Source organism: Xenopus laevis, chromosome 9_10L (assembly GCF_017654675.1).
Source record: "Xenopus laevis strain J_2021 chromosome 9_10L, Xenopus_laevis_v10.1, whole genome shotgun sequence".
Classification (NCBI taxonomy): domain Eukaryota; kingdom Metazoa; phylum Chordata; class Amphibia; order Anura; family Pipidae; genus Xenopus; species Xenopus laevis.
In genome coordinates this window covers 52191-70706 of record NC_054387.1, presented here as the reverse complement: position 1 = coordinate 70706, position 18516 = coordinate 52191, and the positions used below count along the sequence as shown (strand labels likewise).

General features: G+C 42.3%; 1 protein-coding gene across 1 annotated transcript in view; it reads left to right on the top strand.

Moving 5' to 3' along the window:
- mapre1.L (microtubule associated protein RP/EB family member 1 L homeolog) overlaps positions 1 to 18516 on the top strand; it is a gene marked incomplete at its 5' end in the record, with an annotated part of 26629 nt that extends 8113 nt beyond the window's left edge. The window contains 7 exon segments of the mRNA NM_001087427.1: positions 8005 to 8128; positions 8428 to 8573; positions 12432 to 12639; positions 14439 to 14519; positions 14677 to 14798; positions 16722 to 16874; positions 17552 to 18516. Of these exon segments, the coding sequence (NP_001080896.1) occupies positions 8008 to 8128; positions 8428 to 8573; positions 12432 to 12639; positions 14439 to 14519; positions 14677 to 14798; positions 16722 to 16874; positions 17552 to 17608 (888 nt within the window). The 3' untranslated portion in view covers positions 17609 to 18516.

Sequence of the window (18516 nt, the reverse complement as noted above, 5' to 3'; positions counted from 1 at the left end):
TGTCTTCACTTCTCGCGAGATCTTAGTCACGAAAGGTGCGCCAAGCTTAGTCAGCGTCATCACCTCTCCATCCTTCATGTGGATCCTACTACTCGGATGACGATATTCATTAAGACACGCCCCCCAATCGTGTCTATTCTGGATGTATAATAACGGACCCATTGGATCAGTATTATTCCTTATGGTACTGCCACATCGCAGTTTCAAAACTCCTACCAAAGGGAAGATTATACTTTTCAAATGCGCTGTGTATTTCCTAAGTATCAAATATTTTTGAAAGTTTATTTTATTTGTAAATAATAGCAAATCATAATACTATGAGTGTGTGCCAGCTTGGTTTTATGCGTAATAGATCTTGCCAGACTATCTTGATTTCTTTTTATGAGGAGGTAAGCAGGGACCTCGTTTCTGGGATGGCAGTGGATGTGATTTACTTAGACTTTGCTAAAGCATTGTACAGAACTAAAGGTCCCATGCACGATGCTGCCACTTTGCAGAGTAACTAGTCTAGGTTGGGAAACTGGGCAGAAAACTGGAAAATGAGGTTCAATGTTGATAAATGCACAAGTTCTGTCTTGCATAAAAAAGGGCATTGACTCAAGGGATGAAAACATAATTATGCCTCTTTATAGGTCCCTGGTGAGGCCTCATCTGGAGTATGCAGTGCAGTTTTGGACTCCAGTCCTTAAAGGAGAAGGAAACCCTTTTGGCGCAAAACCCCTCCCCCTGGGCAAATGCCCCTAAGTTGCTACTTACCCCTCGGCGCAGGTCCTCTCCCGGGGAGTTGGCAGACGCCCTCTTCTCCCGTGCGGTCTTCTTCCTGGATTCCCCGGGGGTTTGGTGGCGCATGCGCAGTAGGAGCATTTGCTGGTTCAGCTCTACTGCGCATGCGCTGAAAGTCACAAAGTTTTCCGATTTCTTTTTTCAGCAACTTCGTGACTTTCGGCAAATGCTCCTACTGCGCATGCGCCGCCAAACACTGGGGAATCCAGGAAGAAGACTGCACGGGAGAAGATGGCGCCTGCGAACTCCACAGGAGAGGACCTGTGCCGAGGATTACGTAGCAATTTAGGGGCATTTGCCCGGGGGGGCCTACGGGGGAGGTGTTTTGTGCCGAAAGGGTTTCCTTCTCCTTTAAGAGAGATATAAATGAGCTGGAGAGAGTGCAGAGACTAAGTGCAACTAAGCTGATTAGAGGGATGGAAGACTTAAATTATGAGGGTAAACTGTCAAAGTTGGGGTTGTTTTCTCTGGAAAAAAGACTCTTGCGAGGGGACATGATTAGACTTTAAAGTACATTAGAGGACATTATAGACAAATCTCAGGGGACCTTTTTACCCATAAAGAGGATCACCATACCAGAGGCCAGGTCCGGACTGAGAATTAAAATAGGCCCTGGCATTTAAGGTACACAGAGACCCAATCAGCCCACACAGAGGCCCAAACATCCCCCACCAGCCCACTAAATACCGACTTTCTATGGGACCTTATAGCAGCCACTCTGGCATTTGCCAGAACCCACAGATTGCCAGTCCGGGCCTGCCAGAGGCCATCCCTTCAGACCAGAAGAAAAGAACTTTCATTTGAAGCAACATAGGTGGTTATTTACAGTGTGGTTGTGGAATGCACTGCCGGGTGATTTTGTGATGCTGATTCTGTTAATGCCTTTAAGAGTGGCTTGGATGATTTCTTGGATAGACATAATATCAAAGGCTATTGTATTACTAAATTCTATACTTAGTATAGATATGTGTATATGTAATTTATCTGAAAGTATGAGGGGTGTGTGTATGGATACTGGGTTTTCTTGATGGACTTTGTCTATGTAACTATGTGAATATTGGGACTGTCCCACAGAAAATGGGACAGTTGGGAGGTATGCAATACTTTGGGTCCTCAAAAGAAAATAACTTAATTGGATCACAAGCAATTCACACCACAATATTTATAAAGTTTGCATATAGACCTAATCTATGCAAGTATTTTTATAACTGAACACTTTGTCATTTTATAATTATTTGCACAAATTGTACAGATTCATTTTAGGCCTCTTGGGCTCTAATATAAACTCTCCAGGAAAACCAAGGGGGCACATTGCTAGTATGGAGAGTGCAATTGCTAGTCATATTCGCAAAAAAACTATATAGTAGAGCACTTCAGAAAATATTTCCAAAACATCTATGCAGCCCTGCCCCCATTGCCCCGCACTACTAGCTTCTGGAATACCTGGGGAACATAGTTTTCCCTATCATTCCCCAAGAAATTAGAGAGTACCTAGACAGTGATATCACTGAAGAGGAACTAAGGGATGCTATAGCTGCAATGCTTGCTGGTCACACCCCAGGTCCTGATGGCCTTCCAAGTATTATCCTCTAAACTTAAACCTATTTTTAACAAAGGATCGAAAATTACACACTCCCTGACACATGTTTCATGGCCCACATTACACTTATTCATAAGGAGGGTAAAGCCCCCCACAATTGTGACTCCTATTGCCCCATTTCCCTCCTAAATTGCGATGTAAAAATATTTTCTAAAACACTGGCTAACAGACTCAAGAGGGCTGTGAGGGCAGTTGTTCATCCAGACCAGATGGGCTTTATGCCCAATAATACCACTGATATTAATATCAGAAGGCTGTTAAATAATCTAGAGGCAAATTATGATAATAAAGGCAATAGAATACTGGTGTCATCGGATACCGCTAAAGCATTTGATACTGTCTCCTGGTCTTACCTTTGGGAGGCTCTTAGATTGTTTGTTATTGAATCCCTTTTGTGACCTGGGTGAAAGCTCTGCACTGACACCCCAAGGCCAGAGTATTAGTGAATGGCATGCTGTCAGGATCCATTAATCTGGAACATGGCACCAGACAGGGATGCTCCCTGTCATTAGCTATAAACAGGGATGCTCCCTGTCATTAGCTATAGAACCCTTGGCAATACTAATCAGAGATTCCCCGAACATATTAGGTCTACAGGTAAAATAATGCAAAAAAGGTCGTTATACGCAGACAGTATGCTGCTATATCTGGCCAACTCTAAGGGGGCATTAGACTCTGCACTGGCCATGGTGGTTTGATTTACTCTCAGTCCTGAGTAATTGCCAGGTTCCTCCAAGTCTGTAATTTTTCCTCTTGACCCGCTTCCCAATTGCCAGGCACTAAACACAGGCCATCTCATAGTGGTACAGTCTTTTAAATAGGGGTCATTATTACAAGGAAATGCAAAGAATATGAGAAGACCAACTTTACCCCAATAACCAGAGCCTTATCCTCAAAAATTGATGTCCTCCTTACCCTACCAGGTAGAATAAACATTCAAAATGATGTTCCACGCTAAATTTCTGTATGCCCTACACAACTCCCCAATAACCCCCAGATCCCAGTGGTTCAAACATATAGATAGATTAACCAGAAGATATCTCTCGGCAGGTGACCGCCCATGCCTAAACATGAAAATCCTACAAGCCCCAGTTACCCTAGGTGGCTTGGCCCTCCCAAATCTGAAAATGTATTTTCTGGCCAGCCAGCTTACTTATGGCCACTTGTGGCTAACCCCTCATTTGGACAACACCTCCATTATACTGGAAGCTAATATTAAGGGCTCGTTGGAAGCCCTGGCCAACCTCCTGTACCGGGGACCCTCAACATCATTACCACTCAATTGCTAACAGTGACCGATGTGTTCCAAAAGGCACTTAAAGGGGAAGGAAACCTAGTTGGTGCAAAAACCCTCCCCCCCTCCCGTGTGTTGCCCACCCTCCCCCCTGGCCTACCCGTCCCGCTGGGCAAATGCCCCTAAATTGTTACTTACCCTTCTGCGCAGGTCCAGTCCAGGGAGTTCACAGACGACATCTTCTTCCACGCGATCTTCTTCCTGCTTTGACCGGCGCATGCGCAGTAGGAGCATTTCGCCGGTACGATCTACTGCGCATGAGCCAAAAGTACTTTGTGACTTTTGGCGCATGCGCCAAAACGCCGTTCAAAGCAGGAAGAAGATCGCGTGGAAGAAGATGTCGTCTGTGAACTGGCATCTGATACTTGTGTAAAATGTGTAGGGGACATTGGTTCTTACATGCATGTATTTTGGCACTGTACACTAATCCAATGCTTCTGAAAAGATATTGTGTATTACATTTCTGATGTTTTAAAATTACCAAGACTATTGTCACCTCTGATTTGCCTTCTAGGGGTAGAAGATATGGACATCAATAACCACACCAGAATATGTTAACTTTAACGCCTTTATTATGCAAAAAAAAGCCATTCTTTTAAATTGGAAAGCAACAGTCCACCTGCCGATACCAACCTGGCACAGCCTGATTAACAACTCACTGCCCAACCAAAAACTGACATACTATGCCAGGGGTTGCCGCAGAAATTTAATGCAGTCTGGGGTACTTAGGTATTCTTCTTAAAAACAAATTCCTTGGGATGTGTGCAAGAATAAGTCAACATATTTACCGCTGAATCCTTCTTACTTACCTTTTGTGAGCCACATTCAAACATTAAAAAAAAAAAATTGGAAAGCAATACAAGCATGCAGAAAGTTCCTGGGAGTTCCAATTATGGGTTGTTGTTGACTACTGGTAGCCCCTATGTGGACTGGCAGTCTACGTGCGGTTCTGTTTGCCTGTTAACTTGTTTTTTATGCAACCACAACTTTTCTTCAAGCCAGGAATTGAACAATGAGCACCTGCTTTGAGGCCACTGGGAACATCAGCCAAGGGGTTGGTGAGCTACATGTTGCTTGTGAGTCACTGGTTTTGGATCACTGATTTAGACAAAGCAATGGTCAGACAGGCTGAGGTCAAGGCTGGCAAAACTGGATTGAAGGTCAGGAGTTGGGCCAGGCAGCAACCAGGAATAGTCAAGTTGGGCTAGGGTTAAAACTGGATCAAATCTTTAACAGGAAAAGGCCAGGTAACTAAAGTAACTAAGCAAAGAGTGAAGCAATTTACCTCTCTAAATATTGAAAAAAGTTGTGCGGAACCACAACACACACAATGTCACAATGAGCGCAGCATCATCACAGCTTGTCCACACTACATTGTGCCACAAGCAACACTGCACTTCTCAGGCGCTGACCTGAACATCACTGGCCAAGGAAAAGTATCTTTACAGGAAGGAAGTTTAGCAATATTAGAGGAACCAAAGACTGAGCACAGGGAAAGAATAAGGAGCAAGAATATAAGTTGGTATGGAGCAAGGTCTCGGTTTTAGACATCACCTGCAGCCATTAAAAGTAATAAAAAGAGTGAGAAGATGTGGGGAAAGGATTTGAAGTGAATGTGCATCCTTGTATGGGCAGTAACTGGAAAGAAAACGGGTTGGAGGTAGTTGTAAGGTGTATAAGAGCTGGATTAAGTAGATGGGAGCAGGGATAAAGAAAAATAATGACAGACAATGGGAGGGTTAAAGGAAGACATTGCCTTAAATGGGAAGGAAACCTCGTCGGCGCTAACCCCCCTCCCCCCCTCCCGTGTATTGCCCCCCTCCCTCCTCCCCCCTGGCCTACCCCTCCCGCTGGGCAAATGCCCCTAACTTGTTACTTACCCTTCTGCGCAGGTCCAGTCCAGGGAGTTCACAGGCGACATCTTCTTCCACGCGATCTTCTTCCTGCTTTGACCGGCGCATGCGCAGTAGGATCGGTTCGCCGGTACGATCTACTGCGCATGCGCGTGACCTTTGGCGCATGCGCAGTAGATCCGTACCGGCGAAATGCTCCTACTGCGCATGCGCCAAAACGCCGGTCAAAGGAGGAAGAAGATCGCGTGGAAGAAGATGTCGCCTGTGAACTCCCTGGACTGGACCTGCGCAGAAGGGTAAGTAACAAGTTAGGGGCATTTGCCCAGTGGGAGGGGTAGGCCAGGGGGGAGGAGGGAGGGGGGGCAATACACGGGAGGGGGGGAGGGGGGTTAGCGCCGACGAGGTTTCCTTCCCCTTTAAGGAGCACTGTGTATATAAGCAGAACAAATCTAAGTAGCTCTGCCATTGCTGTTTTGTAGCAGATAAACGGTAGTGATATACATTCAAAGTAGTATTGCTGGAGCAGGTGGCTAGGATCAGCAAAATGACATCAACATATCTTATACGATTTTAAGGGCAGAACTCTACAAAGCGATGCGGTGCGATGGGTCACGCTGCGAGAAAACACAGGCGACCAGTCGGAGGCACCAAATATAACGTAAGTTATAGAAACACCGCAGCTACAAATGACATGCATCCGACTGTCTGATGCAAATGCCGCGTCTTCATCCACAGTCAGATGCATGTAGTTTGTAGCTGCAATGTTTCTATATTGGTGCCTGCATTTCCTCGCAGCACGACCCACCGCATCGCTTTTTGGAGTTCTGCCCTACACAGTCCATTAGCAGATAGATACCAAGGTCCTCTCCTACTTGAAATCCTTGGTACACTCTAGATCACTCGTAGGAAATCCTTGATACACTCTAGATCACTTGTAGGAAATCCTTGATACACTCTAGATCACTTGTAGGAAATCCTTGATACACTCTAGATCACTTGTAGGAAATCCTTGATACACTCTAGTCACTTGTAGGAAATCCTTGATACATTCTAGATCACTTGTAGGAAATCCTTGATACACTCTAGATCACTTGTAGGAAATCCTTGATACACTCTAGATCACTTGTAGGAAATCCTTTATACACCCTAGATCACTTGTAGGAAATCCTTGATACACTCTAGATCACTTGTAGGAAATCCTTGATACACTCTAGATCACTTGTAGGAAATCCTTGATACATTCTAGATCACTTGTAGGAAATCCTTGATACACTCTAGATCACCTGTAGGAAATCCTTGATACACTCTAGATCACTTGTAGGAAATCCTTGATACACTCTAGATCACTTGTAGGGCAATGCCACAGGGAAATTTGTCACCCTCGTTACAAAATGTGTTAGTAGAAGTGACAAATGTCCCAGATAATGTCTTGCTGTTTGCTAGCATTGTAATCAGCGCAAGTGATTATTCACAAATGGCTGTTTTTGCATTTTCCTGAGAAGAAGCCAAATCGTTGCCAATAATGTACTTGCTGCAGTTTAAATTCATTCCCCTTTGCATTTTATTTGTTGTCCCTGTATTTTAGTTGTTTTTCCAATCTGTACTTTGGGTTTGTGGTCACTGGACTTTAGTTGCCTTTCCCCTCTGAAATGTGTTTGTTGCCCCCCTCCCCTTAGCTTTACACCCATTGCTCTAGTCTCTATGACAGATTGCCAGGACCAAGATTTTAATACCACATCCGGTACCATGATCACATTATCGGAAGCGCTATTGGCGTCACTTAGCAACCGCGCCGGATGTGCTTTGCTCTTGAGATGACGTCTGTCCGCATTGCACGTACAATCCCCTGCGCGTGACATCAGCACGGGGTGAGGCCGGTTTGAACGAACCCGAGAAGTAGGTAATCGATCGGAGCGGCGTGTGTTCGGTGGTAGCGAGGCAAGTTCTCTGCCCAAGGAAGCGCCCTTGTTTGGGTTTATCTTACTTGGTCGCGTGACCGCCTCTCTATCTGCCACACAACCGGCGTCAATGCTTCCCCTGTAGCCTTTCCTTCTCTCTGACAACTCTCTCTTCCTTTGTGTAATTCCCTTTTTCCCTCCTCTGGAACCATTTCCTGTAACCCCCACTCAACTTTGATGAAGTCTTCTCTGTACCCTGCCCCCAAACATGTGTGTATCCCGGTAACCCCTTTCCTTCCTGTGTCGTCACCTCACTTGTAAGTTCTCCTTTATTCTTTTAATAAGCCTTGCTCTGTTGTAACCACTTCTGAGCTGTACTGTGTGTTCTGCCAGTGTCCCTTATATCTTGTCCCCCCCACCCATGTAACCAGTTCATTTCTCTTGTCTCACTCCCATACAATAATTCTACTACCTTGCTTTTTCCCATTTACTTTGCTTTTTTTGCTGATGTCACACACCCCGTACATGAATGCTTTCTCGTTAAATGGTTAATGGCTTCTGCTTTTCTTTTTGCAGAAAATGGCTGTTAATGTTTATTCAACATCTGTGACCAGTGACAACCTGAGCCGCCATGATATGCTGGCATGGATCAACGAGTCGTTGCAGCTAAACTTGACTAAAATCGAACAATTGTGTTCAGGTATTCTTTGGCTTATATGGAGAGGACGTTAGGCATCTTTACTTTGCTAAATTCATGTGGGGGTCACTCTTCTCAACAGACTTTTTTTGGAATATGTTTAATTATGGTTTAATCTCCATACATCCAGCCCTTATATCACATACTCACAGTTCCCAATGTCTATGCCGCTCAAACCCATCTTTCTTTAACCTTCTTTAGTGTGTTTCCTGACTGAACTTGAGTTGAGACCTTTATGATGGATTTTCGTAGTCTTGGGTACCCAGTTTTGTGCTGCTAATGTCATTGTACTCTCTTTGCAGGTAGTGTGTACTGTCAGTTCATGGACATGCTTTTCCCTGGAGCAGTTGTGCTCAAAAAAGTAAAATTTCAAGCTAAACTGGAACATGAATACATACACAACTTTAAGCTCTTGCAAGCGAGCTTCAAAAAAATGGGCGTGGATAAGGTAAATTCAGATTTTCTAGTATACAGAATAACATTGTTTTACAGTATATATAGTAGAGATGGTGTGCACCTTGTCTCTCTATGTACTGACCCTTACCACGTATATTTGGTGCAGCATTGTGAAATCCTGCAGTAAGTCTTAAAGTTGTGGCTCACCTTAAAATGAACTTTTAATATGTTATAGAATGGCCAATTCTAAGCAACTTTTCAACTGATCTTAATTTAAAAAGTATAAAGAAAAAAAAAAATTATTTGTCATCTTCTGACTTTTTCTGGCTTTTTAATTGGGGTCCCTAACCCCATCTAAAATAATAAATGCTTTGGAAGGCTATTCATTTATTAGTGCTAATTTTTATAACCAGTCTTTCTATTCCCTTATCCAATCAGTTCATGGCTGCTAGGGTATTTTTCACCCTAGCAACCAGGTTAGGGAATAGAAAGATGTAGACCTTCTCCCCAAACCGGAGGGTCACTGCTCAGGGCTCATCCCTATTTGGTGCAACCCCAAATTGCCACATATGCAGACTGTACCGGACCCTCAAGCCTGGGCAAACTACAGAATAAAGTATATTCAGGATATAATGTCAGATGGTAAACTAATGGACTTTCAAACCCTGAAAGAGAGGTACGATCTCCCCAATAAAATGTTTTTTAGGTATATCCAACTAAGACATGCCGTACAAGCCCAGTTCAAAGGGGTGATAATGAACACCGAGCCTACGCAGATAGAAAAAAGGGCACTAGCTAACGTACACACCAAACACCTGTCCAGTTTCTATGCCATCTTGATTATTGCGGGGAAGTCTCCACTGGGTAAACTACTTGAGAAGTGGCGTAATGATATCCCTGAGTTAGACACTGACGCCTGGAAAGAGGTCCTCGGTTCTATTTTTGACCATATTGTTGCTTCCCGGGATAAAATGATACAATATAAGTTTTTACACAGAGCTTATCTTACCCCTAGTGTGCTAGCCAAAATGTCCCCAACCCAGGTGGATGAATGCCCCAGGTGCCATCTCTCTCCAGCAGACTTCATGCACATGGTTTGGTCGTGTAATAAGATACAAAAGTTCTGGAGGGAGATAGCACAGTATATGTCTGACATGATGGATACACCAATTATGGTGGAACCCCGGGGTATGCTTCTGAATCAAGTTGCGGATCTAGCTCCCACGGTAGCGGAGAAAGCATTGATTTCCATACTGTTTGCTTATGCCCGTAAATCCATCACCTTGCTATGGAAGGCGCCTCAGGCCCCAAATATACAATTCTGGGAGACGCAGATTGCACATGCAGTACCACTGTACAAACTTCTCTATATAAGACGAGGTTGCCCGGCAAAGTTTGAGAAAATATGGTCCCCTTGGATTGACGCACACGATAGTCACGATTAGAACCAAGGCAACTACCCTAATGTTTCCAAGGATAACCTAAACAGACAAGGAAAATATACATGCCTACTCAGACCCTTCCCCAACATAGGTGGAGTGCAGTACAAACATAATGAAGCAGTGCAAAGTTAAGTTTAGTTAGGTTTATTGGATATCTAGTAACAGAGTAATTAAGGTAGTACATACAAGGTATAGAAGCTACAAACGTGGTATAAGGATGTCATGGCTATGGTAAACTGATTACAACGCTGTAATAATGTTTGTGTTGCATGAATACACTGAGTAAACTTGTATCTCATCCATGTTAATGTACTGTATTGAACTAAATAAAGAAACTTTTGTTAAAAAAAAAGAAAGATGTAGACCAATTGCAAATTGTCTCTACATCATGCAAAAGGTTAACTTAAAGGTGAACAACCCCTTCAGCAGTAGCAGTATCCCAATCAGATAGTGTTATATAATGCCTATGAAAGAGGTGGTTCACATTTAAGTTAATGCTGATATTGTAAACTAGAGAGCTGCTGAATAAAAAGCAAATGGCAAAAAAACCACAAATAATACAATGTGAAAACCAATATTGTCTCAGAATTTCACTCTACCCCTTTTCTTCCTTAGCTTAAATTTGTGCATGCCAATGTGCTCCTGTGAACAGAAGGACACTTTGACTGTGATATAAGGCAAAAGTTTGTCTTTCCAGTGTGCTTCATTCAAATTTGCTCACCAAAAGAACAGGCCCCACAGCTTCAGTTGCGGGCAATGATAGATGTCCTTTAAACATTGATGTCTTGGGAGCAACAAACAATTCATTGTTGCCTTCACAGGTTTTAAGATCATTGAATAATATCAGTCCCATTGGCACACCAGATTGCACTATAGATATGAATTGATGGCCATATCAACAACTCTGCATAATACACTGGCCTTTTATGGGATGTAATTTTTTATTACTATTTAATACAAACTTCTTGAGCAATACAAGTGAGTGCTATCCATTACTACACATTTATTTATGTGTGTGTATATTCTGTATATTCGGTGAGTTCTGATGTCATCAGTTATAAACGGTGAGTTCTAATGTAATTTCTGTCACATGACTCACCGAAACTTGTGTATTATAATAAATAAAGTACCCCCAGTTGCAAAATATGAGGATATTAGAAGTTACCTCGGAGTTTCCTGACCTGTATAAAAACACTCGGCCTTCGGCCTCGTGTTTTTATATGGTCATGAAACTCCTCGGTAACTTATAATATCCTTATATTTTACAAAAGGGGGTACTTTATTCACTATATATATTTATTTCAAAGCATACATTACCCACACCTCAAACGCCATAGCAACAGTTATATATGGTGCTGTGTGGCTGCTTTCTTCAGTGGGTATTGAGCAGCTTGTAAAAAGAGAGAACAAAGTAGAAGAAATCCTGTACAACCCAATCAGGGTGCTTAAATGCTGAATAGCTTAGCAGCACAGTGATCCCAAACACAAGTTCAAAGGCATGTGTACAAGAAGGTGGGTGTTCTGCAATGGCCCAGTTACTGCCCTGCTTCCCATCCAATTTAAAATCTGTGGCCTTCTCTAAAAATAAAGACTGCTGCAATTCTGCCTGGAAGAATGGGTCCAAATGACACATAGGGGCACATTTACTAAGGGTCGAATATCGAGGGTTAATAAACCCTCGAAGTAAAATCCTACGAATTTGAATATCGAATTCAAAGGATTTACCGCAAATACCGCTGAAGTATGTAGTCAGTTTTTTTTAAAGAGACAGTACTTCGACTATTGAATGGTTGAATAGTCGAATGATTTTTAGTTTGAATCGTTTGAATGGAAGTCGTAGTAGCCTATTCGATGGTTGAAGTACCCTAAAAAAAAACTTCGAAGTACTTCGACCATTGAAGTTTTTTTTTACTTTGAATCCTTCACTCGAGCTTAGTAAATGTGCCCCATAGATACCATGAGGAAAGGTGTTATGTACTTTCATCAACATCAGCTTCAAGCCTTGTGGGGTAAAGTGTGTAGGAGTGAATTTCAGTATAATCAGAGCATTGATGACTGGATTAATATATGTACTGCATAACAAACAATTTATGTTAATGTATATTGCGTATAATTTTAAATATCCATTTATTATAGAAGACTAGAAGATTATTTTTACCCGTACTACTTGCCACTTCCTTACCCTGTAAACTGATTTTTTTTAAAGCCCTATTTACTGCACATTATATTGTCCTTTAAAAACCTACCATATCCAAATGTTATCTCTCTGAATTGTTTGATACAGCGTAATACCTATGTTGGCATAGTTTTATGGACTGTTACATTTTGCTTACTACAGGGAAATACCAATGCTGCTATAGCATCTATTTTAATGACTTTTTTTTAGTTTTTCTGAATTCTCATTACACATTTACCGTTACATCAAAATCTCTTTCACTCTCCCCCCCCCCCCCCATTCTGCTTCCTAGATAATTCCTGTAGACAAACTGGTAAAAGGAAAGTTCCAGGACAATTTTGAATTTGTGCAATGGTTCAAAAAATTCTTTGATGCAAATTATGATGGAAAAGACTATGACCCCGTTGCAGCTCGCCAGGGACAGGAGACGGCCCCAGCTCCAGTGCTGTCTGCTCCAGTCCTGAACAAGCCTAAGAAACCTTTAGGCTCTGGAAACACAGGTATAAGTCAAAATACCTGTAGGTCTGTGGACCCATGCATGCATTTAGTTATCAAGTAGCCATGTCATAGCTGTAGGAACTAAAATGGGTATGTGGCCTTTTCAACCCCCCCCCAGTACCTGTGAGAGCGTGTATAAAGAGCATGTTGTTCCACACCCCTCAACATCTGCAAGAAACTATCTTTTTTTAACATGATATTGTAGACCCTAGATATGTCCGATATTTCTGATGCACATAGATTTAAACTGTCATTGGATTTAAGGTTCTGTACCCCTACAAGATCCTTAGGGGCAAATTCACTAAAGTGCGAAGCTCCTAACGCTAGCGTTAAGGTGCGCTGGCATAAATTCGCTAGCGAAGTGGACCTACTCTAGCGCTACTTCGCACCCTTACGCCAGGCGAAGTTGCTCTATGGTGAAGGGACGACGTAACTACTCTAATTCACTAACTTGCGCATTTTACTGAACGTTACCTCTTGCGCCACCTCAGACCAGGCAAAGTGCAATATAGTAGATAGGGATTGCTTCAAAAAAAGTTTACATTTTTTCTAAGTCTCAAAAAACACTGGTGTCTTTTCCTTTTTTTAAGGGTGATAGGCTGAAAAAGATTGTAAATTTTTTTGGGGGCACCCTCCTTCCCCCCTACATTTCCTAACATATGACACCTAAACTATACAGTGGGCACATGTATAGGTCAAAATATCAACTCTATTTTATTTAATGAAGCTTTCCCAGGCTTGTGTAGTTTAATGTTTTTGCTGCTACATATACGTCCATTCAACTTTAACTTGGCGCCGTATGCAAATTAGGCATCCCTAGCGTAACTTCGCTTTTCTTGACGAATTAACACTAGCGCAACTTCGCTACCGGTCGCCTCCCTGAGCGCAACTTCGGATTTTGTTGCATTAGCGGCACCCTGGCGAAGTGCTGCGAAGCTTGCGCTAGCGAACGCCGCAGGTTAGTGAATTTGCCCCTTAGAGCTATACAACGTATAATAGACAAACAACTCTAGACGAGCGAGTACACTAACTTATTCATTAAAGTGTTTTTACATCATTCCCATAAGTCATTTCCCTAGTGGAGCTTACAATCCAAGGTCTCTATTATGTTCATACACTTTGTATAGTAGTTTTGTTCGGAGCCATTTAACCTGTCTGTATGTTTTTGGGGTATGGAAGGAAACCAAAGCACCCAGGGAATTCTGTCTTGTATAAAGAGCGTGACACCTTGCTCTGCTCCCTACTAGGGTTGTCACCCTAATACACTGGCTCTGTCCAGAATCTGCAGGTGTTCCAACCATTATGTCATTGCCCACCCCCCTATCACCCCACCCTTTGTCACCATTCCACCCCCTTGGTCACCACCTGCTCATGCTCACCATAGCCTGGCCAGTAAAATCATTTCCAAAAGGTGGTAGCCCTACCCCCTACTGATGTGAATGATGAACAATCTCTGTATAGTCCTGCAAAATATGTCCTCATTAAATACATAAAATCCAGACACCAGTATAAAGAACTTGCGGTCTAGCCCAAACCCAGGCTATATAAATATAATGTTATGTGAATTCATGAGCAAGATTTTCAGCAGGGCAAGTAGCACTGACCCTTTGTTACATATACCTTCATTCCCTAAGTCATACCCAAAGGCAGCAATTTATTTGCAGGATCCATTCCTGCCTAATGGCATGTAGGTGAATGTATTGTTTGCCAGCTGTTCCTTGTGCTTAACTGTAGTAGGAGCTTTCATCCTCTGCTGCTTCTCAATGCACTGTAACACCTGGAAATGATGTGCCTCTTCCAGATGATAGTTTTGCTGGAGGATCTGAAGGAAAAGCTTCAAGAACAGACCCAACACCAGGTTTAAAGAAAATGGCAAAAATTGGTACATGTTCTTGTCAGGGAGTGGGATGTCTGCACTGTTATGAACTGGAGCACAAAGGGATCCGGGTTTCTGTGTTTTGCACTGTTTTGCTTTTCAACACTTGCGCGCAGGCACAGTTATTTGGGATTGTTACTAAGTATTTGTGTGTCTCTCTTAGCTCCCCAAAGGACAGTGCCTGTTCAGAGAACTACAGTAAGTAACAAGCCAGCCCAAGGGATCAGCAAGAAGCCAGCAACTGTAGGGAATGGAGAAGATGAATCTGCAGAGCTCATTCAGCAGGTAAAAAGTCTGGGAAATCAATCTGTATATCAGTGGTAAATGTCCAGTGGTAAATGTCCAGCGGTAAATTACAGCATGTGAACAATAATTGCACGCGGGGGGGGGGGGTTTACTTTATTTGCTGCTGATGTCTAGTGTGTTCTGGGAATGATGCTGAGGGCTGTGTGCGGGTTCAGGTTCCGTAGCTTCAACTTGCAACTCTTTAATGTTACAATTTCCCTTGGTCTTGAAATGATTTATTAATCAAATAATGATTGTTCTTATCCTATGGATACAGGCAGCCTGTCTATATGTGACCAAGTAGTCCAAATAGCCACTAATACAGTCATATGAAAAAGTTTGGCAACCCCTCTCAGCCTGCATAATGCACTCCACTTTTAACAAAAAAGAAAACAGTGTTATGTCTTTCATTGCCCAGGAACATCTGAGTACTGGGGTGTTTTTTGAACAAAGATTTTTAGTGAAGCACTGGCTGTGCAAATATTTGGGTACCCTTGTAATTTTGCTAATTTGAATGCATATAACTGCTCAATACTGATTACTGGCAACACCAAATTGGTTCGATTAGCTTGTGAAGCCTTGAATTTCATAGGCAGGTGTGTCCAGTGATGAGAAAAGGTATTTAAAATGGCCAATTGCAAGTTGTGCTTCTGTTTTACTCTCCTCTAAAGAGTGACGCATGGGATCCTGAAAGCAATTCTCACAAGATCTGAAAACAAAGCTTTTTGTAACCTTCCCCTTAACCATGATACTGAACAATCTATCTCAGAGGTTTAAACTGTCAGTTTCAACTGTAAGTAATGGAATCAGGAAATGAAAGGCTGCAGGCACAGTTGCTTTAAAACTCAGTTCTGGCAGGCCAAGAAAAATACAGAATCGGCATATGTGGAGGATTGTGAGTGGTTATAGACAACCCAAAGATCACCTCCAAAGACCTGCAAGAACATCTTGCTGCAGATGCAGGTGTATCTGTACATCATTTTACAATTCAGCGCAATTTGCACAAATAATATCTGTATTGCTGGGTGATGAGGAAAAGCCCTTTCTGCACTCTATGCAAAAGCTCATTTAGACAAGCCACCGTCATTTTGTAAATTTGTCTCATCAGTCCAAAGCGCATTATTTGGTCATAGCAAAAAGCACTTTGCGTGATATAAGAAAAACACATGCTACCTACTGTCAAATTTGGTGATGGTTCCATCATGCTGTGGGGCTGTGTGGCTAGTTCAGGGATTACTAGGGCCCTTGTTAAAGTCGAGGGACGGATGAATTCAACCCAATATCAACAAGTTCTTCAGGATAATGTTCAAACAACAGTCACAAAGTTTAAGTTATGCAGGGGTTGAATATTCCAAGACAATGACCCTAAACACACTTGAAACTCTACAAAGGCATTTATGCAGAGGGACAAGTACAATATTCAGGAATGGCTGTCACAATCCCCCGACTTGACTTTCAACTGTAAGTAATGGAATCAGGAAATGGATCATTGAAAAATCGAAAATCTATGGGATGATTTGAAGCAGGTTGTCCATGCTCGGCAGCCATCAAATTTCACTGAACTGGAGAGACCTTTCTGTGGTCGTATGGTCAAAAATACCGCTGTCCAGAATCCCAACACTCATCAAAGTCTATATGAGGCGTCTAGATGCAATTACATTTGCAAAAGGAGCTCATCTAAGTATTGATGTAATATCTCTGTTGGGCTGCCCAAATATCTAATTTTGTTATTATGCATATTGCATATTTTCTGTTAATACAATAAACTTTGTCACTGCTGAAATACTATTGTTTCCATAAGGCAATTATATATTAAAAGGAAGCTACTTTGAAAGCTCAACCAATGATAATTCTTTGGAGTTTTGTTTAAGTGGGGTTCCCAGACTTTTTCATTTGACTGTATGCCTTTCTTCCCTGTTGCAGATAAATGTACTGAAGATTACTGTTGAGGATCTTGAAAAGGAAAGAGACTTTTACTTCGGCAAACTGAGAAATATTGAGCTAATTTGTCAGGAGAATGAAGGTGAAAGTGACCCAGTTTTACAGAGGATTATAGAGATTCTATACGCAACAGATGTAAGTGCCTTAGCTGCATGCAGAACACTGGCCTGTGAGCTTTTTTTTTCCTCCTCCTCTTATTGCTAGGGATGCAGTACTGAGATGGTAGGGTGAGTGGCATTTATCTGGGCTTCTGAGAACTACTCTCCATTTGGCTTTAATGGGGTAGTAAATTAAGTTTAGGCTTGTATGCTGCCAGGCTGCTTGGATGGCGAGTGTGCAGGGCTTGTATTATGCTCGTTTGGCTGTCAGCAGTGGAGTGCCCTGAAAGGCAGAGACTTCTACCCTTTGATCAGTCTGTAGAGTTCACTTGTGAGGAATATTCATTGGTAGTGTCCTGCTATTACACCCACTTTAATACTGGTCCTCCATAAATTAAAGCAACCTTTTTTGTTTTATGTTTAGGAGTTGGTAAAAGCCCACATTCCTTACTGGCCAGTATTTAAATGTGTATATAATAGTGATGCATTGAATGCAGAATTTTTGGGCTGTACTGAACCTTACAAGAGCAATCATGCTATATGTGAAACAAATCAAATCCGAACCTTCATATTAACATTTAACATATTAACCCTAACATTCTGCCCAAAATGGCCTAATCCTCCCCCAGCCTATTTGGATCCTCAAACCAGTACATGTTTAGGTCTGGCACTTATTGCAGCTTCTAGTTCATATCTTTTCCTTTTCCCATACAGGAGGGTTTTGTTATACCTGATGAAGGAGCACCCCCTGAAGACCAAGAAGAATATTAAATAAACATGCAAGGATCGCAGTTGTTTAATGCCCAAATCATATGCTTAATGTTAAATACCCCCTTTTATTCTCAGAGGGCTGTTTCTCTGCACCGGGGGAGGGGGGGGGGCAACACCTCTCCTTTTGAAAGTGCACTTTGCCAAAGTTTCACTCATTTTGCAGGGCTTAGGTATGGAACATATTATGGGTTTGCGGCAGGAAAGTGTGTGTAATGGGCTGATGAAGGTTCAGTTATTGGTGAAACTGTTTGTTGTACAGTATACATACCAATGCCTTAAGGGGTTTTTCTAAGTCCTACAGTAAATGTGTGTCTGGGCAGTAATGCTTATTCCTGACTGAGCAGCTTCCTTCCAGTGTATAGTGCATGTGAGTACTTTAGCGTTGGAGGGGCTGCTTCTTGTGCTGTATCCCTCTGCACTACCTCTGCTCTGTCTGCAGATGGAATTAAGATTGCACCCTCCCTGGCAGCCTGGGGGGTTCACATTTAATATGTACCTGTACAAAAATGAGATGAAATTTTGAGTGGCAAACCTCTGAGTTTTCAGCATTCCCCTCTTCACATGAATTGTTGTCGGACAACCTCTTCCTTTGTTTTAACATTTTGAGACCTTGTATTTATGTTCCTTTCTCCTTCTCTTTATGTATCTGCTGTACCCCCACTCCATGTCTTCAGGCTTCACCTCTGGAACAGGAACCCTGCTGTTTTTACAATAAATTGGGATTTGGTGATGCCATAACAAAGTGGGAATTGCTTTATTACACCTTCACTTCCTGTGCTTCAATAGTCGGTCACTTACAGTACTTTCTAGTTCTCTTCTGCCATTTTACTCTTCTTCTTCTCTTTTTATTTGGTTTCACTGAGTTTTTCTACTTTAAATATTTTCTAAATAAAACTTCTGCATTTCAA